This window comes from Lagenorhynchus albirostris, chromosome 13 (assembly GCF_949774975.1).
Source record: "Lagenorhynchus albirostris chromosome 13, mLagAlb1.1, whole genome shotgun sequence".
In the NCBI taxonomy this organism is placed as follows: domain Eukaryota; kingdom Metazoa; phylum Chordata; class Mammalia; order Artiodactyla; family Delphinidae; genus Lagenorhynchus; species Lagenorhynchus albirostris.
In genome coordinates, this window is record NC_083107.1 from 1,888,865 (window position 1) to 1,911,591 (window position 22,727).

The 22,727-nt window shown below is 49.1% G+C and overlaps 1 protein-coding gene across 4 annotated transcripts in view; it reads left to right on the top strand.

Annotated features, from left to right (window-relative positions):
• The window catches only part of UXS1 (UDP-glucuronate decarboxylase 1), a 74,060-nt gene that overhangs the window by 9,747 nt on the left and 41,586 nt on the right, over window positions 1-22,727 (top strand). For 2 of the 4 annotated variants that reach the window (XM_060168764.1, XM_060168766.1), the window contains exons 2-5: window positions 6,698-6,725; window positions 8,003-8,051; window positions 9,097-9,140; window positions 20,021-20,081. In XM_060168764.1, coding sequence (XP_060024747.1) covers window positions 6,698-6,725; window positions 8,003-8,051; window positions 9,097-9,140; window positions 20,021-20,081 — 182 coding nt within the window. Of the gene's footprint in view, window positions 1-6,697; window positions 6,726-7,987; window positions 8,052-9,096; window positions 9,141-20,020; window positions 20,082-22,727 lie in introns of those variants that run through there. The other 2 variants (XM_060168763.1, XM_060168767.1) reach the window with 2 other exon arrangements.

Below are 22,727 nucleotides of genomic sequence, written 5' to 3' on the forward strand. Positions count from 1 at the left end.
GGGGAGATCGGCCGGAGCACTTGTTAAACCCCGGTGGCTCCCCACCCCCTGAGTTTCTGATTGGGGAGCCCTGCCTTGGCCTGAGAATCTGCATTTCCGACGGGCTTCCGGGGAAACGCTGTGTAGCTCTGGTCCGAATGAGCCTCTGCCCTGTCTACCTCGAGGGTCCCGGGGGCCGGGCGCTGTCCCCTTTCCGGGCTCCTCCAGCAGCGGGAGTCCTCGAGATGACAGTTGAGTTTGGGGTCTCTACTGCCTGACCGGCTTGGGGATCTCATGGGTCATACTGCACTTTGCAAGTGTGGTGCTGCCCTACCTGGACGGACCTAACACTTCGGCTCCCCTGCTAGACCTTAGGGAACTTATTTCAGACTTTCTCCCTGCGGGCTGTGGAAATTGCAGTGATACCAGAGCCTAGAAAGGCCTTCCTTGTGTTTCTCAGACTGTCTTATGCATGAAGTTTTAAACGTGTGTCTAGTGTGAACAAGCAGAAATGGATTCTACTAAGTCTCTCATCTCAGTTAATAAGTGACATTTTTACATGTAAAGACTTTCTAAAGGGACCGATGTTACCTACAACAGCCAGTTTCTTGCGTTTTAACCACTTTGGGGCAAAAATGTTTCCCATGGAAATGTGGGGGCAGCTTTCTTAGGAAAGTCTCTGGGGAGGTGTGAGTCACTTAGGTGTTCTGTGCCGCATTTGGGGACCCGCTAGCTGGGACTCTGGAGGCTGCGGGGTGGGGAGCTGGAGGGCTTGTGCTGGGGCTCGTCCCGGAGGCCGTCCTGGAGGAGGTGTCTCGGGAGGGAAGCAGGGCTGGCGCAGGGCCTCCGTGCGTGGCCTGGGAAGGACGCCAGTCGCCAGCCTGCCGGGGCTCCCCAGACCGCCTCATCCGGGCCGCTTCCATTCTGTGTAACCGCTGGCATGAACGCAGGTCTGGCTGGTGGGGCAGGGTTCTGGGCCAGCTCTCCTCGGGTCGGGGGGCCGGGGGGCAGGGTTCCAGGCCAGCTCCCCTCGGGTCGGGGGGCAGGAGGGCTCCCCATTCCGTGGCTGCTGCCCTTCATGTGTGATGCTGCCTGACCCTTAGCCACCTGATGGTTTTAGGGAGACCTGGAGGCGGGGAAGCTCCCTCCTCTGACAGCCCCCTGCCTTATCTGGAGAATTTTAAACAGAATAGTATCTTGTGATTTGAACCCTCTGATCGGTTTAGGATGCGTGTCCTTGTCTGCTTTGAAGGCCTTCAGTTGAGCCACCGCAGGGTCTATATCTGTTCCTCGGGGGCCGGAGTTGTGAGGGTTCGTGGGAGGTGAGCAGGGCTCCTCTTTCCTGGGCGCGTTTGATGCTGTGATCACACAAGGCAGGCAGCCTGCGTGGTAGGGATGGGGGCCCCTGGGACCTCAGCCACCCTTTCTGCCCAGGTGGGAGGAACTTTGCCCGGATCCTGGGTCGATGGGAGATTAAAGCACCTGCCTGTGCTCTGGTTCTGGTTGTTCCGCTGCGTGACCGACCCCTTCAGGACTTGCACAGAGCAGCGGCTGTTTCACCACCCTCATGGGTCTGTGGGGTGGGAATTTGAAAAGCAGAGTCTGTTCTCTGGTGGCGTCTAGCCTGACGGTTGGGACTCACACAGCGGGGCTGGAGGGTCCCCTTCCCGGAGACTCGGCTGGCAAGTCTGACCCTGAGGACAGCTCGGCCGGCGTGGTTGTTGGAGCCCCCGTGGGTGACCTGTCTGCCCTCGGGTGGTCGCGGTCCTGCCGGCTGGCCCTGGGCTGCAGGATCTGGTGTTTTCAGCAACTGAGGCCCACGTGCACGCTGGTTCTGACCGGCTGCCCAGACTGTGGGGAGGGCCAGGACCCCTCCTCTGATGGGATGTGTCACCTGTGGCACCAGGGAGGGTCTCGCTCTCTGAACATCACGCTGACGCTGCGGAGTGCGGCAGACGGGCTGGACCTGGCCTCTGCTGAGCCCTGTCTCGGGACCCGAGAGGAGCAGGGGCAGCCGGGGGAAGGCGCCCACACTGCAGCGTCCTGGAACTTTCTCCACAGACGGTGCGTGGTTCGGATGAGCCCAGGAGCCTGGGCGGTATGGGTTTCCGTTGTGAATCCGCCTCTGGATGAAGTGTTTCTACCTGCGCAGGTGGAACATCTTTCTCGGTCAGTGGGCTGCGTGGCCCTGAGGATTTCACGAGGTCTCCGTGCTCAGTTTGGGTTTGATCACATGTCCCACGGGCGTCTGGGGGGAATGAGCTTAGCAGCCGGTTTGGGGAAAACAAGGCGCCTGTCTCCGTGGGAGTGGGGATGAGCCCGGGCCCTAGATGGGCTAGGCAGGCCTGGGAAGGAGGCCCCCGCATGGCCCTGTCACACGGCTGTGGGGTGACCTGACAAGTCACAGGTGCTCCTCTTGGCTCTGGTCTTCAGCTGTGAAGTGGGAGTGACAGCGTGACCTTGGGCTTGGAAACGGTGAGCCCGGAAGGCCCCTGCAAGGGCCCTGGGGTCATTCCAGCGCCACCGAGTCCCTGCGCCACCTTGCCCTTGTCCTGAGACGCAGGCCGGGTCTGTTCAGGGTCTGTTCCTGCCCCCTGTTAGACACCTCTCCCCGTCACTGTGGGATGGAGAGGGAGGCGAGAGTGCGTTTGTCCCAGCCGTTACCCCTCCCGCAGCCGCCCCCCAGCTCTTAGCCTGTGACAAACCCGTGTCACACCCGCCCTGACCTCTGCTTTCAGCTCGCTTCTCCCCTGCCCGTCTGCCCCTCACACCCCTGCTTCCTCTGGTGCGGAAACCCTGCTGCCTTCGCCACACTGAGTGCTGCTGGTCATCTGCTAACCAGGGCCCAGGTACCTAAGTGGAAGCAGTGGTGCTCGCCTTCAGTTCATGGGCAGAATCCTCGGGGGAGCTTGCCAGGAACACAGCCCCTGAGGCCCACCCTGACCTGCGGCCTCGTCTTCCCTCCCCAGGGACCTCTGCTGCCCTTCTCCTCCCAGGGCATCCATCTCCTGCTGAGCCCAGAAGGCGGCTCTGCTTCTGAAGATAAAAAGGACTAAGCAAGTGATGTTTGTGAGAAGGAAAAGCATTCCCTGACCTCCGTTTGGCTGGTTTTGGTGCCTGGCCTGCCGTGCTTGGTGTTTTGAGTGAATAAGGACACTCCTGCTCTTGCAGGCAGACCCACCCTAAGCCGCCAGTTAAAAAGAGGTGTGCCGTGGTCACCATGACCACACGGGGGGCCACAGCGTACCCTGCGGGGGGGGGCGCTGTCCCGAGAATGGAGTGCCCCGGTGAGGTGCCCGGAGACCCTGTAAAGGCAGCTGAAGTGGTGAGGAGGTGCGGAGTCCTGTGGGAGCAGGGGCTGCAAGGGGGTCCGATGGTGGGGGGGTGGTCACGAAGCCCTGGGGTGGGCGGGGAAGAGCAGCTGGGGAGGAGGGCGCGTGTCCGGGTGCCGTGAAGGGGCATTTCCCGCCCACGGTCCGCATTATCCGTCTGTAAAGGGCGGCGAAGCTCCTGAGGTGCGCGTCTTCCCCGGCAGATCCCGGGCCGCCCGCGCTTCCCGAGGGAGACGATGGAGCAGAGCCCTGCTGGGGCCGGGGGGATGACTCGGGAGACCTGTGTGTCTGCTTCCCGGGAGGCGGAGGGCAGCCTTACCTGCTCTCAGGTGGTCTAGGTGACTGCTGGAGGACCGAGAAATGTCTCCAAAATAGACATTTTAAAGAGATTCAGGAAGAGGTTGAGAAGGAGAAAACGGAATAAACTAATAACCGCGGGATGATTTGGGAAGACGGTCAAAAGGCTGTCACCACTCGGAAGGCACCTTAGGGCCCGGGTCATCTCAGGCGCAGTTAGTTCCCTGGCACAGAGAGAGGGGGACGCTTCCGGGCTGTTTTGATGAGCTAATCCTAAAGCCAGAATGAGACAAGGTACTCATTTCAGGTCCACAGTGAGGACAAGTGTCGCAGGGTCTGCACCTCCTGGTTCACGGGCACCTGGCATCCCAGATAGAGACTGGGGACAGGGGGCATGCAGCTTAGCAGGGGCTCAAGAACCTTTTCCCTCCTTTTTACAAAGCAAGGTAAGCACATAGATACAAGGAAAAAATAGTCAGCATTTGAACTCAGTATTTTGGCGTCTTCAGATAGTCTTTTTTTTTTCTGTGTAATTTTTAGTAGCAGATATATTTTCTCGTCTGGGGCCGTCACACCTGCATTATCAGGTTGCAGCATGGTTTTGTTGCCATATTTTTATTGAGATGTAATTGATATATAACGTTTTATTAGTTTCAGGTGTACATGTGATGATTCAATGTGCGTGTGTGTTGGGAAATGATCACCATAAGTTTACTTAACATCCGTCACCACACAGTTAGATTTTTTTTTTTTTTTTTTTGTGGTACGCGGGCCTCTCACCGCTGCGGCCTCTCGGGTTATGGAGCACAGGCTCCGGACGCGCAGGCTCAGCGGCCATGGCTCACGGGCGCAGCCGCTTCGCGGCATGTGGGATCTTCCCAGACCGGGGCACGAACCTGTGTCCCCTGCATCGGCAGGCGGACTCTCAACCACTGCGCCACCAGGGAAGCCCCACAGTTACAGATTTGTGTGCGTGTGTGATGAGATCCTGGAAGACTCACTGTCTTAGCAGCTTCCTTCAAATACTTAGGACAGTGGTGTTAACTACAGTCACATGCTGTACACGACATCCCCAGGACTTATTTTAACCCCATTTCACACACCCATCCCTCACCTCCTACCTCCCACGTCTGGCAACCGCTGATCTGTTCTCTGTACCTGTGAGCTTGGGTTTTTGTTGTTTGTTTTTAGAGTCTATGTGTAAGTGAGATCCTACGGTATTTGTTTTTCTCTGACATTCACTTGGTGTAATGCCTTGAGGATCCAGCAGTGTTGCCGCACATGGCAGGATGTCCATCTTTTCGTGGCTGAATCATATTCCATTGTGTATATACACCATATCTTCTTCACCCATTCATCCGTCAGTGGACACTCACCTGACGTCTGTATCCTGGCTATTGTGAATAGTGCCGCAGTGAACATAGAGGTACATGTATCCTTCGGAATTAGTGTTCTCATTGCCTTTGGATAAATAGCCTGGAGTGGAATTGCTGGATCGGGTGGTAGTTCTGTTTTTAATTTTTTGAGGAACCTCTGCACCGTTTTCCGTAGCGGCTGCACCAGTTTACATTCCCACCAACAGTGAGTGAACCAGGGTTCCCTTTTCTCCGCACCCTCACCAACACCTGTTATCGCTTATCTTTTTTGATAATTGTTACAGTCATATTTAATGACTTTATGATTTCATCACGTGAATGGCTATATCATAATTTATATAATAGTTCCCCAACTGTAATGTATTTTGGTTTACTCTTAATTATAAATAAGGCTGTGACTTGTGAAGGCCGCTTTCTTGTGTGTATACTTATTTCCTGAGGATAATCCTCAAAAGTAGGATCCCATGGTCCAAAGGCATAAATATTCTTTGTTTTATAATGAGTAATGAATATAGTACGGCTCCATTTTAATTTCTCCCATTTCTTGCTTGCCACTTTCTACTTATTATCTTTTCGATCATAGTTTCCTCTTGTATTGGAAGAGGGCTGTGCTTCTATGGTTTCATCATGCCCCTTGTTCACAACGGGGCTCTCTTGCAAGGAGCATGATTTTGGACACTGAGAACTCTGCAGTGAACGTTTATCAGCCCTCCTGCTGGGTATCAGCAGGTGCAGTGAGAACATGCCTAGTGTCGCCCCTCACCTCAGGGCCTTCCCAAGCTCCCAGGATTGCCGGCCCCGGACTCCAGGGTGTGTGTGTGTTTGCTCCCTGCTTTCCCCAGCGTCTGGCAGCACCCAAGTGCTCCTGGCCTCGGGAGGGGCGCATCCCTGGGGGAGTGCTCACGTGGGGCCGTGTCAGCATGTGGACAGAGCCTTAGCGACACCGTTCTCTGTGGGCGTCTCTGTGAGGTACACTCTGGTCAGTAACTTCAAGTGCGTGTCGTGGTCTAGTGTGTCTGTAAAGTCACCCCTGGTGAGATCCACTGCGGCAGCCGGACTGGTTTAGACGCGGTTACTCAGCTGTCTGCCGTCAGGGAGGTGGCCCAGCAGACGAGGCTGTGATGTAGGGGAGCTGGGTGAGGGCTGAGAGAGAGGACGGCCACAGGGTCAGGCCATCCTCTACTTCTGAGTCTCGGTCTCATCGACATTGGAGGGGAGGGGTTGGACTGAGCCCTGGGATCTCTTTGATTCTTGCAGGTCTTTGATTCCCGTGACCGGCTCTTCCTCAAAGGCTGGGGACGTACTGCGTATCAAAGCACGTGCACCGTGGCACTCCAGGCCCCAGAAGGTTATGCCAGCGTCAGGGGTATATAGGGTCACCTTTTCGCTGATGTTTAGTCGCACTAACTATTTTATTTATGTAGGTACATATGTATGTATTATAGGCTTGCACCGTGCAGCATGCAGGGTCTTAGTGCCCCGACCAGGGATCGAACCTGCACCCCCTGCAATGGAAGCACAGAGTCCTGACCGCTGGACCGCCAGGGAAGTCCCAGGACTTATTATTTTGAAAGTGTGCATTTTATTGTCTTCGTGAGCTATAGTTTTCATAGGCAACTTTAAGATATTGGTTAAAAGTTAATATTGTATTAGTTGGAGTCCTTGAATGTTGTGAACTTACATATTGACTGCTCCTTTCTCTTTCTCTTACAGCTATTTGGGGCAACTTGGTTAACATGAGGTAATTGTTTTTAATAACTCGGCTGTTACGTTTGGGTTGAGAGGATACATTTCATTGTTGCATGTACACCGTGACGTCATGGGCTGATTGAGGACGATGTAAAAGCGGAACTGAGCTTGGTGTTCACACGTCCAGCGCGTCTTCTGTCCTGGGGTGTTCCGGAGGACGCAGCTGGTTATCACGCTGACCCAAGTCCAGCTCAGATGTGACGGTGAATCTCGAGGCAGCCGTGGCGGCACCTTGGTGCCCGCCTCCGGCCTTCCTGGCCTTGTAGACAGAAGAGGGCGGACCTGAGCTTTCAGGCTCCTGAAATGTAAATGGCATTTCTGGGCGGCTTGAGCAAAGCACTCAGGGGCACCTTTCCAAAGCCTCTTAGGGAAACCGAGGCTGCCCTCACCCCCAGGAGCAGACCAGTGGATGCTTGAGCCCACTGTCCGTCCCAGGGGAGGGAGGGCCCGGGGACCTTCTGGCCTGAGTGAGCATTATTTGTGTCGCTCAGCAGAGCACGAGGGACACTTGTAAAAGTCAAATCCTTGTGTCAGTATTCTTAAAAAAAAAAAAAAAAAAAAATCAGCGAAAGTCATAAGCATTCATTGTAAAAACAGATTTGGTGCCGTGAGTACAGTTTTACATTTAAAGAAAAATCCCCTCCACTTTGTGCTTCTTGGTGTGACTGTCAAAGAGCAGCAGTCGCACTGCGGTGGCAGCAGGCTTGGGAAGTCAGCGCAGCTGCGGGCAGCCGGGGAGGGTCGCTCTGCCCCCACCGGGCTCTTCACGTCCAGTGGGGTTTGCAGGGCGGCGGGGGCCGTGTTGACCCAATTCCTCCCGCCGGGGCTGGTGTGTGTCTCCTGACAGAGGCCCCTGTGTGTGGCTGGAGGGCTGCTCAGGCCCCATTAAAGGAGCTCTGTCTTTGCACTTGGAAAAACTCCATTTTGCATTAAATCCCAGGAAAGCCCAGCAGAGAAACTTGTACTCCCTATAGACACGCTTCCTGCCTCTAACTTACAATCCCGTGTTGGGTGGAATGTGAAAGTGAGATGGTCTTAGTTTAACAGAAGCGCCCCGTCAGGTGGTGGTGAGCCTGGGGTATGGCGCTGAGGGGCTACCCCCAGCCGCCTCCTCCCCCGCCATCCTGGGGGGTTGGTGCCCGGGACGGGTTCTTGGGGAGGAGGGGGCGACGTGCACCCTTTGGCCTGTGTTGCGGTGGTTTGTTCAGAAATACACCTGGGAGTCACAGAGTCTTCCTGGTCTCAGTTTTGTAGTTTTCTACTCAACAGGTCCATCCAGGAAAATGGTGAACTCAAGATTGAAAGCAGGATTGAAGAGGTTAGTCTCTTTTCCAGACTTTGCCCCTCCTTTTCCTGCTCATTGGTCCACTTCAGTCCCTTTGCTTGCGCTGGCATCTTTATCGTGGCCGCTTGATGCTGACCTGTGATTCTGAAACCGTCTCGCAGGAAATCATTCCCTCATTTAAGAAGGACTTTGTTAGGCTGTGGCCGCACCTCTGTCAGCATTTGTCCATTTGTAAAGGTGCAGTGTGTTAAATCTGCCCTCCAGGCAAGATGGATTTAAGCTCTTATGTGACTTTTCAGGGGAGCCTTTCCAGGCTTCCTTAGAGGAACGGCAGTGAGGACCTTCACCAGGGATGGGGGCAGGGGCCACCCTCCACTCACCTGAGCAGGTGCCAACAGGAAACACGGCCCAACTCGTTTGCGAGGACCCGGGGACACACAGAGCAGGGCGGGCGCACGAGCGGAGGGGAGGCTGCGGCCTGCCTCACTGAAAGCCGGCAACTCTAGCCCACTTCACACCTTCTGGTTAAAATAATTGCTCGTGTTTTAGTCCAGTGTCGGTGCAGACTGACTGTTGTAATCTGGGCTGTGGGAGCGCTGGGAGCTGCTCACGGTGACTTGGAGGCACATACCGGCCGTCCTGTGCAGCCCCGGCCCTGGCCCGCGAATGCAGTGGACACACGGCCTACGACGCAGGCGCTGTGCTGATGGCAGGCGGCACACCGGGGGCAGCCCCCGGGGGTCCTCTCTCTCACCTGAAGAGAAGTGGGGGTGGTGATCACCTGTTTTCACGAGCCTGAACCCCCTTTGACTTTGCCCGTGAGGTCGGGAAGGAAAAAGGTGAATTTCCTGAGGGCTTAGGCATCTCTGGAGCGAGAGAGTCCAACACGCAGTTCAGTATCTCGATTCTAGGATTGTGAGTCACGGGGTCTTACTTAACCTCAAGTTGGAGGTGAATCGTAGAAGGAATTAAAGTCTGTTTCACATCACATCCTGTCCCTCTGGAACATCAGAGTGGGTGAACATGGCGGAGGACTGGGTTTCTGCTTGAAAACTGATACTGATTATTTTCGTTTTAGATTGTTGAACCACTAAGAGAGAAAATCAGAGATTTGGAAAAAAGGTATGTGTACTTTTTCTTTTGTCTAAGAAAATACTTATATCTTACTGACCTTAGAAGGTCAATATCTAATGTCAGTTCATCTCACCTGAGTAATTAACTCTGTAATTTCAAAGATACAAGACACTTTCAAGACAGGGACTTTTCCACGAGAATGTCAATTTTTACTCTAAAATTCGGATGCAGTGTTTTTAAATCTTTTTTTCCTTTGCTCATTAAAAAGTATTTCTGATGAAAGCTATGGGCTCTCTCCAGAAAAAAAAAATATTTAAATGATTTTTTTAACATCTTTATTGGAGTATAATTGCTTTACAATGTTGTTTTTGCTGTATAACAGAGTGAATTAGCTACATGCATACGTATATCCCCATATCTCCTCCCTCTTCCGTCTCCCTGCCACTATCCCTATCCCTATCCCTATCCCTATCCCTATCCCTATCCCTATCCCTATCCCTATCCCTATCCCTATCCCTATCCCTATCCCTATCCCTATCCCTATCCCTATCCCTATCCCTATCCCTATCCCTATCCCTATCCCTATCCCTATCCCTATCCCTATCCCTATCCCTATCCCTATCCCTATCCCTATCCCTATCCCTATCCCTATCCCTATCCCTATCCCTATCCCTATCCCTATCCCTATCCCTATCCCTATCCCTATCCCTATCCCTATCCCTATCCCTATCCCTATCCCTATCCCTATCCCTATCCCTATCCCTATCCCTATCCCTATCCCTATCCCTATCCCTATCCCTATCCCTATCCCTATCCGTATCCCTTCTAGGTGGTCGCAAAGCACTGAGCTGACCTCCCTGTGCTATGCGGCTGCTTCCCACTAGCTATCTGTTTCACATTTGGTAGTATATATATGTCCATGCCACTCTCTCACTTCCTCCCAGCTTACCCTTCCCCTTGCCTTTGTCCTTTATTCCTGTCCTGCCCCTAGATTCATCAGAACCATTTTTTTTAGATTCCATATATATGTGTTAGTGTACGGTATTTGTTTTTCTCTTTCTGACTTACTTCACTCTGTATGACAGACTCTAGGTCCATCCACCTCACTACAAATAACTCAATTTCGTTTCTTTTTATGGCTGAATAATATTCCATCGTATATATGTGCCACATCTTCTTTATCCATTCATCTGTTGATGGACAGTTAGGTTGCTTGCATGTCTTGGCTACTGTAAATAGTGCTGCAGTGAACATTGTGGTATGTGACTCTTTGATGGTTTTCTCAGGGTATGTGCTCAGTATTGGGATTGCTGGGTCACATGGTAGTTCTATTTTTAGTTTTTTAAGGAACCTCCATACTGTTCTCTATAGTGGCTGTATCAATTTACATTCTCATCAACAGTGCAGGAGGGTTCCCTTTTCTCCACACTCTCTCCCGCATTTATTATTTGTAGATTTTTTGATGATGGCCATTCTGACAGGTGTGAGGTGATACCACACTGTACTTTTGATTTGCATTTCTCTAATGATTAGTGATGTTGAGCATCCTTTCATGTGTTTGTTGGCAATCTGTATGTCTTCTTTGGAGAAATGTCTATTTAGATCTTCTGCCCATTTTTGGATTGGGTTTTTTTTTTTTTTTTTTTTTTTTTTTTTGCAGTACACGGGCCTCTCACTGTCGTGGCCTCTCCCGTTGCAGAGCACAGGCTCTGGACACACAGGCTCAGCAGCCATGGCTCACGGGCCTAGCCGCTCTGCGGCATGTGGGATCTTCCCGGACCGGGGCACGAACCCGTGTCCCCTGCATCGGCAGGCGGACTCTCAATCACTGCGCCGCCAGGGAAGCCCCTGTGCAAAAGCTTTTAAGTTTCATTAGGTCCCATTTGTTTATTGTTGTTTTTATTTACATTACTCTAGGAGGTGGATCAAAAAAGATCTTGCTGTTATTTATGTCATAGAGTGTTCTGCCTATGTTTTCCTCTAAGAGTTTTATAGTGTCTGGCCTTACATTTAGGTCTTTAATCCATTTTGAGTTTATTTTTGTGTATGGTGTTAGGAATTGTTCTAATTTCATTCTTTTGAGTGTAGCTGTCCAGTTTTCCCAGCACCATTTGTTGAAGTGTCTGTCTTTTCTCTGTTATATACTCTTGCCTCCTTTATCAAAGATAAGGTGACCATATGTGCATGAGTTTATCTCCGGCCTTTCTGTCCTGTTCCATTGAGCTGTATTTGTTTTTGTGCCAGTACCATACTGTCTTGATTACTGTAGCTTTGTAGTATAGTCTGAATTCTGGGAGACTGACTCCTCCAGCTCCATTTTTCTTTCTCAGGATTGCTTTGGTTATTCGGGGTCTTTTGTGTTTCCATACAAATTGTGAAATTTTTTGTTCTAGTTCTGTGAAAAATGCCAGTGGTAGTTTGATAGGGATTGCATTGAATCTGTAGACTGCTTTGGGTAGTAGAGTCATTTTCACAATGTTGATTCTTCCCATCCAAGAACATGGTATATCTCTCTACCTGTTTGTATCATCTTTCATTTCTTTCATCAGTGTCTTACAGTTTTCTGCATACAGATCTTTTGTCTCCTTAGGTAGGTTTATTCCTAGATATTTTATTCTTTTTGTTGCAGTGGTAAATAAGAGTGCTTCCTTCATTTCTCTTTCAGATTTTTCATCATTAGTGTATAGGAATGCAAGAGATTTCTGTGCATTAATTTTGTATCCTGCTACTTTACCAAATTCATTGATTAGCTCTAGTACTTTTCTGGTAGCATCTTTAGGATTCTCTGTGTATAGTATGATGTCATCTGCAAACAGTGACAGTTTTACTTCTTTTCCGATTTGTATTCCTTTTATTTCCTTTTCTTCTCTGAGTGCTGTGGCTAAAACTTCCAAAACTATGTTGAATAAGAGTGGTGAGAGTGGACAGCCTTGCATTGTTCCTGATCTTAGAGGAAATGGTTTCAGTTTTTCACCATTGAGGATGATGTTGGCTGTGGGTTTGTCATATATGGCCTTTATTATGTTGAGGTAAGTTCCCTCTATGCCCACTTTCTGGAGAGTTTTATAAATGAGTGTTGAATTTTGTCAAGCTTTTTCTGCATCTGTTGAGATGATCATATGGTTTTTATCCTTCAATTTGTTAATATGGTGTAACACATTGATTTGCGTATATTAAAGAATTCTTGCATTCCTGGGATAAACCCCACTTGATCATGGTGTATGATCCTTTTAATGTGCTGTTAAATTCTGTTTGCTAGTATTTTGTTGAGGATTTTTGCATCTATATTCATCAGTGATATTGGCCTGTAGTTTTCTTTCTGACATCTTTGTCTGGTTTGGGTATCAGAGTGATGGTGGCCTCGTAGAATGAGTTTGGAAGTGTTCCTCCCTCTGCAATATTTTGGAAGAGTTTGAGAAGGATAGGCGTTAGCTTTTCTCTAAATGTTTGATAGAATTCGCCTGTGAAGCCATCTGGTCCTGGACTTTTGTTTGTTGGCAGATTTTTAATCACAGTTTCTGTTTCAGTGCTGTGATTGGTCTGTTTGTATTTTGTATTTCTTCCTGGTTCTGTCTCAGGAGGTTGTGTTTTTCTAAGAATTTGTCCATTTCTTCCAGGTTGTCCATTTTATCAGCATATAGTTGCTTGTAGTAATCTCTCATCCTTGGTATTTCTGCAGTGTCAGTTGTTACTTCTCCTTTTTCATTTCTAATTCTATTGATTTGAGTTTTCTCCCTTTTTTTCTTGATGAGTCTGGCTAATGGTTTATCAATTTTGTTTATCTTCTCAGAGGACCAGCTTTTAGTTTTTATTGATCTTTGCTATTTCCCTCATTTCTTTTTCATTTATTTCTGATCTGATCTTTGATTTCTTTCCTTCTGCTAACTTTTTTGGGTTTTTTTGTTTTTCTTTCTTAATTGCTTTAGGTGTAAGGTTAGGTTGTTTATTTGAGATTTTTCTTATTTCTTGTGGTAGGATTGTTTGCTATAAACTTCCCTGTTAGAACTGCTTTTGCTGCATCCCATAGGTTTTGCATCATCATGTTTTCATTGTCATTTGTCTCTAGGTATTTTTTTGATTTCCTCCTCAGTGATTTCTTGGTTATTTAGTAGCGTAATGTTTAGGCTCCATGTGTTTGCATTTTTTACAGTTCTTTTTCCTGTAATTGATATCTAGTCTCATAGCATTGTGGTCAGAAAAGATACTTGATACGATTTCAGTTTTCTTAAATTTACCAAGGCTTGATTTGTGACCCAAGATATGGTCTGTCCTGGGGAATGTTTCATGAGCACTTGAGAATAAAGTGTATTCTGTTGTTTTTGGATGGAATGTCCTATAAATATCAATTAATTGAAGCTTGTATTTCCTTATTTTCATTTTGGATGATCTGTCCATTGGTGAAAGTGGGGTGTTAAAGTCCCCTACTATGATTGTGTTAGTGTTGATTTCCCCTTTTATGGCTGTTAACATTTGCCTTATGTATTGAGGTGCTTCTGTGTTGGGTGCATAAATATTTACAATTGTTATATCTTCCTGGATTGATTCCTTGAACATTATGTAGTGTCCTTCTTTGTCTCTTGTAATAGTCTTTATTTTAAAGTCTATTTTGTCTGATATGAGTATTGCTACTCCAGCTTTCTTTTGATTTCTATTTGCATGGAATATCTTTTTCCATCCCCTCACTTTCAGTCTGTATGTGTCCCTAGGTCTGAAGTGGGTCTCTTGTAAACAGCATATATACAGGTCTTATTTTTGTATCCATTTAGCCAGTCTGTGTCTTTTGGTTGGAGCATTTAATCCATTTACATTAAAGGTAATTATTGATATGTATGTTCCTATTACCATTTTCTTAATTGTTTTGGTTTTGTAGGTCTTTTACTTCTCTTTTGTTTCCTGTGTAGAGAAGTTCCTTTAGCATTTGTTGTAAAGCTGGTTTGGTGGTGCTGAAGTCTCTTAACTTTTCCTTGTCTGTAAAGGTTTTAGTTTCTCTTGAAAATCTGAATGGCATCCTTGCTGGGTAGAGTAATCTTGGTTGTAGGTTTTTCCCTTTCATCACTTTAAATATGTCCTGCCCCTCCCTTTTGGCTTGCAGAGTTTCTGCTGAAAGATCAGCTGTTAACCTTATGGAGATTCCCTTGTATGTTATTGCTTTTCCCTTGCTGCTTTTAATATTTTTGCTTTGTGTTTAACTGTTGATAGTTTGATTGCTATGTGTCTTGGCGTGTTTCTCTTTGGGTTTGTCCTGTGTGGGACTCTCTGTCCTTCCTGGACTTGGGTGACTATTTCCTTTCCCGTGTTAGGGAAGTTTTCAACTATAATCTCTTCAGATATTTTCTCAGACCCTTTCCTTTTCTCTTCTTCTTCTGGGACCCCTGTAATTCGGATGTTGGTGCGTGTAATATTGTCCTAGAGGTCTCTGAGACTGTCCTGAATTCTTTTCATTCTTTTGTCTTTATTCTGCTCTACGGTAGTTATTTCCACTATTTTATCTTCCAGCTCACTTATCCGTTCTTCTGCCTCAGTTATTCTGCTATTGATTTCTTCTAGAGTATTTTTTTTTTTCCTGGTATGCAGGCCTCTCACTGTTGTGGCCCCTCCCGCTGTGGAGCACAGGCTCTGGACGCGTAGGCTCAGTGGCCATGGCTCACGGGCCCAGCTGCTCCGTGGCATGTGGGATCCTCCCAGATCGGGGTGTGAACCCCCGTCCCCTGCATCGGCAGGCAGACTCTCAACCACTGCGCCACCAGGGAAGCCCTAGAGTATTTTTAATTTCAGTTATTGTGTTGTTCATCACTGTTTGCTCTTTAGTTCTTCTAGATCCTTGTAAAATGTTTCTTGTATTTTCCTCATTCTGTTTCTGAGATTTTGGATCATCTTTACTATCATTACTCTGAATTCTTTTTCAGGTAGGTTGCCTATTTTGTCTTCATTTATTTGGTCGCGTAGGTTTTTACCTTGCTCCTTCGTCTGTGACGTATTTTTTTGTCACTTCATTTTTTCTTTTTTTTTTGATGGGTGGGGCTGTATTCCTGTCTTAGTGGTTGTTTGGTCTGAGGTGTCCAGCACTGGAGTTTGCAGGCAGTTGGATAGAGCTGGGTCTTGGTGCTGAGATGAGATCCTCCGGCAGGCCTCGCTTGATGTTCCTGGGGTCTGAGGTTCTGTTAGTCCACTGGTTTGGACTCGGAGCTCCCACCCCAGGAGCTTGGGCCCAGCCTCTGGCCTGGGAACTGAGATCCCACAAGCCAGTCGCTGGGGGTTCCTCCCGCCCCCTTAGGTGTCCGTGGTCCCCCAGCGGTGCCTGGTAGGTGCCCTAGTTGTGTGGAGACACAAAGTTAATTGATTTTTTTCAGGAGTCTTCCTGAAGCCCGACCCCAGATCCTGTGGGAAAGCCTTTCCTCTAAGGCCCTCTGTCAGTTTGATTTCTGCAACCTGTGACGATGCAGACACATGTCCACATCAGTGTCATTGGTCCCCCTGCCAGTAAAATTCCCAAATAGTCTGAATGTTGGTAGAAGGAAGGATCTAGGGGTGTTGAAACCTTCCTTTCCCAAGCCCTGCGGATTTCTCAGTTCCTGCAAACTCGTGCCCTCATTCGGCTCCAGCAGGCGGTCAGATGGTTTCTAGCACCTGCTGACCATCTCAGAGGATTCCGAAGTAGGAATGCCATTTGTTGGGCCTGGAACCCAGGGCCACTTGGAAGCACCATGGGACGTTAGGGACGGGGAGCCTGTGATTCGTCCCATTCAGTCATTTGTTTGCTTTTGTCCCCATACTGCCAATACATCGGGAAGCTTCCAGAACTGAGTCCAGGCGAAGTGGCTGGGAGGGAAGAATGGTATTAGGTCGTGGACACTCTTACGTGAGTCGGTTTCCAGAGGAAGGTCCTGAGTCCTGCTCATGCTCTGTCTGGGCTCCATCTGTGTCTTGGCCTCGGACACGGGGACCTCTCCCTTGAGAGTGTGGAGAAAACTCCCAAGTGTCTGGGGTAACAGTTAGGTCTTAAGAGCTTTAAAAAAGAAAAAGGAAGACATTCATTCATTAAAGTTTGTATATATTTTTTCCCCCTGGGACGTGTTTGGACGATGTGCTTAGCCTTGTGTGAGCCTGTTGTCAAGTCTAGAATAAGAAGGTAGAAATGGAGAGCAATTTTTTTGATCTCGGTGTTTTCATTAAATGATCAAGGAGAAAGGAGGATGGAGAAAATTCATCAGACTAAATGTGTTCGTTCACTCTCTTCTTGCCCTCAGCTGATGGTTATATGCAGTCACCAAGCTATCAATTTTAACTCTTACCTGGAGCAAACGTTGTTACTTGTTTTTTTAACTGATTCCATCACTAATAGAAGGCTGTTATTTGTGCTTTTATCTTTCTTGCCACTATCCGGTGCTGAGATGACACTGCCTGTAACATTTCATTGGATGGGAACCAGAAATCCTGCCTTCGATAGGACTGCTGTAATTTGAGGACTGTTAATTGAAGCTGTTTAAAAACTAAATAGTTTACAGTAAGAAGTAACCCACCACAAGTTTTACCTTGGCTGAAAAAGAAAGAAAAAATCTGCCCACCAGTGATTATTTTCTTTAGAGAATAGCATTAACTTTCTTACGAAAAGAACGTGAATCATTTAGGTAACTCTTCTAAGGCAGTGGCTTTGCACACAGGATCTCTTGATGAATTATGAGAATTATACAAACTCCCTTTGATACTTCTGTGATGTTGTTGTTCCTTTTAACTCGGGAGAGACGCACACGTATGACTGTAATCTGAAATAGTTTTCTGGTAACTCATTCCTGTGAAACCGTGAGAGTTCCCAGTAAGCTGGGCACTGAGGGTGAGTGCCCGCCCCGCGGGGCTGCTTTGCCGTGACTCAGCCTGAAAGGGTTCTGTCCCTCCAGTGGGCGAGCCAGTCAGGTGACAGCTGGGCCCTGGTTACTGGGCGAGTCAGAAGGTCAGGTGCGGACGTGACCTTGTGGAAGTTGGAGGAGCTCGGTCTAGTTTCATTCCTCCTGACTTTGTGTGATAGGAATGTTCACACAGCCATCCTGACCCCGGCAGCATAAGAATGTCACTGGGAGGAAATACATGATCGTCACTTGGGGGCAGAGGGGCGCCAAGAAATAAGGACACAGTTGACAGGTCAGCACCAATTTACACCGGGAGGCACAGGGCTCAGTGCCGTCCGAGCAGCCTGGGTCGTGGACTCTGCCGTGTTTTGTTTTGTTTTTAGAGAGTACTGACACCTGGGCCCCACTCCCTGCAATGATGCTCTCATTGGCCTAGCATGCAGACTGGGCTTTGGGAGTTTGCACATCTCCCCAAGGCATTCTAATGTACAGGCAAGTTTGATTTCTTTTCTTTCTTTCTTTTTTTTAATTGACGTACAGTGGATTGACAGTGTTGTGACTCTGTGGTCTTTCGGTCCTCCTGACCTCACGCTCCAGTTCCTAATAGTTGGATTGCATGCTGTTTCATTCCATCTCCACATCTTTAAACATTCTTTGAATAGATAGCAGGTAATAATGCTAATTAAAATTCTAAGTAAAAGTACCTAGGCTCTCCTAACAAAGAGGAAGGTTAGAGTGTGGAATGGGATAACTAGTGACTGTAGGCTCCATCTGGGGGGTAAGGAAAGGTCCGTTACTGAATTCACGCTTCGTTCTGCCTTCCTGCCGCTTCTCACTCAGAAATGCAGGCTTCAGGTGGGCGGCCTCCCGACCCTGCCCCATGGCTGCTCTGTCCCCAGCGCAGGGCGTGGCCTGGAACAGGTGCTCCAGAAAAGGTGCCTAACACACGAATACGTGGGTGAACGACACCTGGGTAGGATTTTAAAGGGGCCCTGGCCTTAGAGAAGCCCACACCTCGCCCTTGCCCTGTTCACCCAGCTTGGGGCTCGGGGCTGAGCCACCACCCCCTCGCATGGCCAGCTCGGTCACCCGACTGTCACCACAGCCTGGGGGTGCACACCCAGGAGGACCCTGGCTCCCGCCTAGAGCTTTGTGCCCTGAGTCCTCAAAGCGAGGAACGAGGGCCGTGAGATCGTTTTTAAACGTTCAGTAACATGATCACCCACGTGGAATCTGAAACTTGGTTGTTACACGTCAGAGAAAAACGGGGCACGAAAGCAGCCAGCGTTGCGTTTCTTAGATCAAGGGCTTCTTAGCACACACTGTTTAGAGCAGTTTTCTTAGTCATCCTGCACCAGTGACTGTGTCAGGCGGCTCTGTCTGCTTCAGTTTTATTTCTTTTAAGGATATTTCCTATAAGAAAACAGTTTGCTCTTCCTGCCTGGTGTAAATAGCATATCTGGTTTCGTGTTAAGCTTTCATGCAGGCACTGTTCCAGGCTCACCACTTGGATGAAAATCGGTTTCAGTGGACAAATTGGCCACCTCTTCCTGGATGCACAGTCTTGTCCTGTGTTCCCTCCGCCCACTTCATTCCCAGGGTGCAGCCCTGGCCCCCCCTCCCTGTGACTCTCTAAAACCCTTCAGCCTGGAGGGGATGAACACTCCGTGGGTGGGTGAGGGAAGGGGGGGAGGCGTCAGGACGGCCTGGAGGAGAAGCGGCTGGTGGGCAGCGCGGGGAGAGTGGGATGGAGCTGAGTCAGCTGGGCCCGTGGATGCTGGGAGCTCAGACTGAGGCTGGAGCAGGGGTGTCGGGCCCTCGGAGAACGGGGTACCGGGCAGGTGGGAGGGCTGCCCCGGCCAGTGCTGGGGCTTGCTTTGTCATCCTCCCCGGCCCCGCTTCATCAAGCGCTTGCTGTGGTGGCCGGGTCCCAGGACGGCTTGCGGGCAGCCCTCTGGCTCGAGGGAGCAGGAAACCCGAGGTGCCCAGAGCGCCTGGGGGTCTTCCCCAGGGGTGTGGACGGGGTCACAGAACTGACACGGGAAGGCTGGCATTCTCACCATCCCCTGGGCGTCTCCCAGCTGCCTGCCTGTGTTTGGCGTCTGCATGGCGAACTTGACCTTTTGAGAGTCTGGAAGCTCCTACGGGGGGATCACGTGCACTGCCAACCCGCCCAGCTCTGTTGTCAGCGAGCTTCACTCCGTCAGGAGATGAGAAGCACCTGCTTCAAGGTCTTCTGTCTGAGCACCTGTCCTGCGCCGTTCCGCTCAGCCACTGAGGAGATGCGTTCCACGTCCTGGCTGCGGGTGTGGAGCGGATGGAGACAGGGCCCCCGCCCAGCACATCTGCAGTTAAAATAATAACTCCAGAGCTACTTTCTCCACATTTTTTAAAAAGCCCTTTTGTTTCTGACCGAATCACTTTAAGAGTGGATATTTCAAGTCTATATTTATCAACTCTCTTTTGAAACTTTATATGTCTTTTATGCTGCCCCAGTCCTGGAACATCCGTGTGGGTTGGGGACTGGTGGCACCTTGATGGGGGCAAGAGGCATTGAAAGATAAGGTGAGACCCCAGACAGGTTCAGACGGACCATGGTGGGCAGAAAGGGCTGATGCCCAGTCGCTTTGTCCAGGGCCCCCAGCTGGGTAGGGGAGGCTGGAATTGTGAAACCGCCCGAAGAGGGGAAGAGTCTTACCTAACACCTTCTTTTCCTCCTGGGGGTACAGTCGGCAGGGCTGGGTCTGTGACCCCACACAGCCGATATCTTCCTCCCAGGCCTGGGCACGGCATCTCCCGTGTTTTGTGTTCAGCCCTGGCTGCCGGTGGCTGGTACTCCCTGACGTTTTCCCTGTCCAGGGACAGCATCGCATGTCACACCTGTGTGATCGTAAACAAGAAGCAGGTTGATCATGAGCTCAGGGTTAACCAGTGCTTGCTTGGTTGCCGCAGCCCTCTTTCGGAGAAGAGAGGGGAGCAGATAGTAACAGTTCTCAAATCCGGCATTTGTTTTGGTGGCAAGTAGAGAAAGTATTCACATGAGATGTTTGACTCTTTCTTTTATAATCTCTTTATGTTATACAGCTTCACCCAGAAATACCCGCCTGTAAAATTTTTATCAGAGAAGGACCGTAAAAGAATTTTGGTAAGTTTACACATCTGATTCATATTTGTAATCGAGGAATTTGCTTTTTAAATGGAAGTGTAATTCACAACGCATAAAAGTCACCGGTACAGTGTATACAGTTCAGCGTATACAGTGGTTTATGGTTTGTTCACAAAGTCCTGCACCAGCTCCACATCCTAATGCCAGAACATTTTATCACCCAAAGAAACCCCATAGCCATCAGCAGTCATTTCCCATCCCACCCCCCTGCCCCCCAGCTCCTGGCAACCACGAGAACGACTTTCCGTCTCTGGATTTGCCTGTTTGGGGCATTTCAAATGATACAATGCGTGGTCTTTCTCTTAAACGTCAACGTTTCCAAGGTTCGTCTGTGCTGTAGACAAATCTGGACCTCATTCCTTTTTAGAGCTGAATAATATTCCATTGGGTTATCCAGTTATTAGTTGCTGGGCATTTGGGGTTGGTTGTTTCTCCTTTGAGGTTATTGTGAATAATGCTGTTGTGAACATAACGGGTGGGTACAAGGTTCTGTGGACATAGGTTTCCTCTCCTTTTGGGTATATGTACACCTAGGAGAGGAATTACCAGGTCGTATGGTGACCCTGTGTGTAACTTTCTGAGGAAATGTGAGACTTTCCGGAGCGGTGGTTTTTAAACCCTTTGCTGGTTCACACGCCACCTTGATAAATACACTGGGGGCTTCCTCGGCTAGTGTCTGCTTGTTAAACGCGAACACAAATTCACCGGTGAAAGAACCCCATGTGCGGGCCGTGCAGCAGAGTGTGTCCAAGGAGATCAGCACCTTTGCATTTTGTAAGAGTGCCGGCTTTGTTGAGATATAGTTCATGTACTGTGCAACTCACCCCCTAAAGTGTACAGTTCAGTCGTTTTTAGTACATTCACAGGGTTGTGCAACCATCATCGATTTCAGAACGTTTCGTCCCCAAAGAAGCCCTGAGCCTGTGAGCAGTCACTCCCCATTTCCGCAGCCCCTCCACCCCTCGGCAACCAGGAATTGACTTTCTGTCTGTGGACGTGAGCCAATTCTGGGTGTTCATACAGGTGCAGTAATGCACTGTTTGGCCTTTTGTGACCAGCTAGCATGTTTGTAAGATTTATTCCTGTTGCAGCACTTATCTGTACTTCACATCTTTTCATTACCAGGTAATATTCCGTTGTATGGATAGGACACACTTTATTGTCCGTTTATCCTGTGAGCCATGTGGCAGCTCTTTAAACTTTGGAGGGACTGCCAGACTGTTTCCCACATTGGCTGCACCGTTTCACATCCCATGACACGCAGCAGTGTGTGAGGAGTCCGATTTCTCTACGTCCTTGTCAACACTTGTCATGATAGGTCTTTGTGCGTAGCCCTGCTCGTAGGTGTGAAGTGCGCTCTCGTTGTGGTTCTGATTTGAGTTTCCTGATGGCTGACGATGTTGAGCATCTTTTCATGGGCTTATTGGCCATTTCTGTATCTTCCATGGAGAAATGTCTACTCAGACACTTAGCCCATTTTAAAGTTGGGTTCTTTTTTCATTATCGAGTTCTTTATCCCAGATCTAAGTTTCTTATCAGATACTTGATTTGCAAGTATTTTTTCCCATTCTGTGGGTTGTCTTTTTGCTTTCTTGATGGTATTCTTTGAAGAGTTAAATATCAGTGAAGCTTATTTTTTCTTTTGTTCCTTGTGCTTTGGTGTCACATTTAAGAAGTCATAGCCTAGGGTCTCCCCTGGTGGTGCAGTGGTTAAGAATCCACCTGCCGATGCAGGGGACATGGGTTCGAGCCCTGGTCCGGGAAGAACCCACATGCCGCGGAGCAACTAAGCCTGTGCGCCACAGCTACTGAAGCCCGCGCACCTAGAGCCCGTGCTCCGCAACAAGAGAAGCCACCGCAACGAGAAGCCCGTGCACCACAACTACTGAGCCTGTGCTCTAGAGTCCGTGAGCCATAACTACTGAGCCCGCGTGCCACCGCTCCTGAAGCCCACGCACCTAGAGCCCGTGCTCTACAACAAGAGAAGGCACCGCAATGAGAAGCCCGTGTACCGCAACAGAGTAGCCCCCACTCGCCACAACTAGAGAAAGCCCGCAGGCAGCAATGAAGACCCAAAACAGCCAAAAATAAATAAATTTATTTAAAAAAAAAAGAGGAAGAAGTCATAGCCTAATCCAGGGTCACAAAGATTTGCCATGTTTTTTTCTAAGACTTTTACAGCTTTAGTATCTTACATTTAGGTTTCTGATCCATTTTGTGTTCATTTTTATACGTGGATTTGGATAAGGGTCTCCCGTCCTTTTGCATGCGGCTGCCTAGTGGTCCAGCACTGTTGGCTGACAAGACTAATCGTGGCCTGTTGAATTGTCTTGCCACCCTTGTCAAAAATGAACTGACCATAAGTGTGAATGTTTATTTCTGGACTCTCAGTTCTGTCTGTCGATCTATATGCCTATCCTTGTGCCAGGACCACACTGCCTTGATTACTGTAGCTTTGCAGTAAGTTTTGAAACTGGGAATTGTGGGTCCTCCACCTTGGTTCTTCAAGATCATTTTGACTGTTCTGGACCCATTACAGTTCCTTGTGAATGTTAAGACCAGCCCGTCAGTTTCTCCAAAGAAGCCAGCTGAGGTTCTTACAGAGACACATGGACTCTGTAGGTC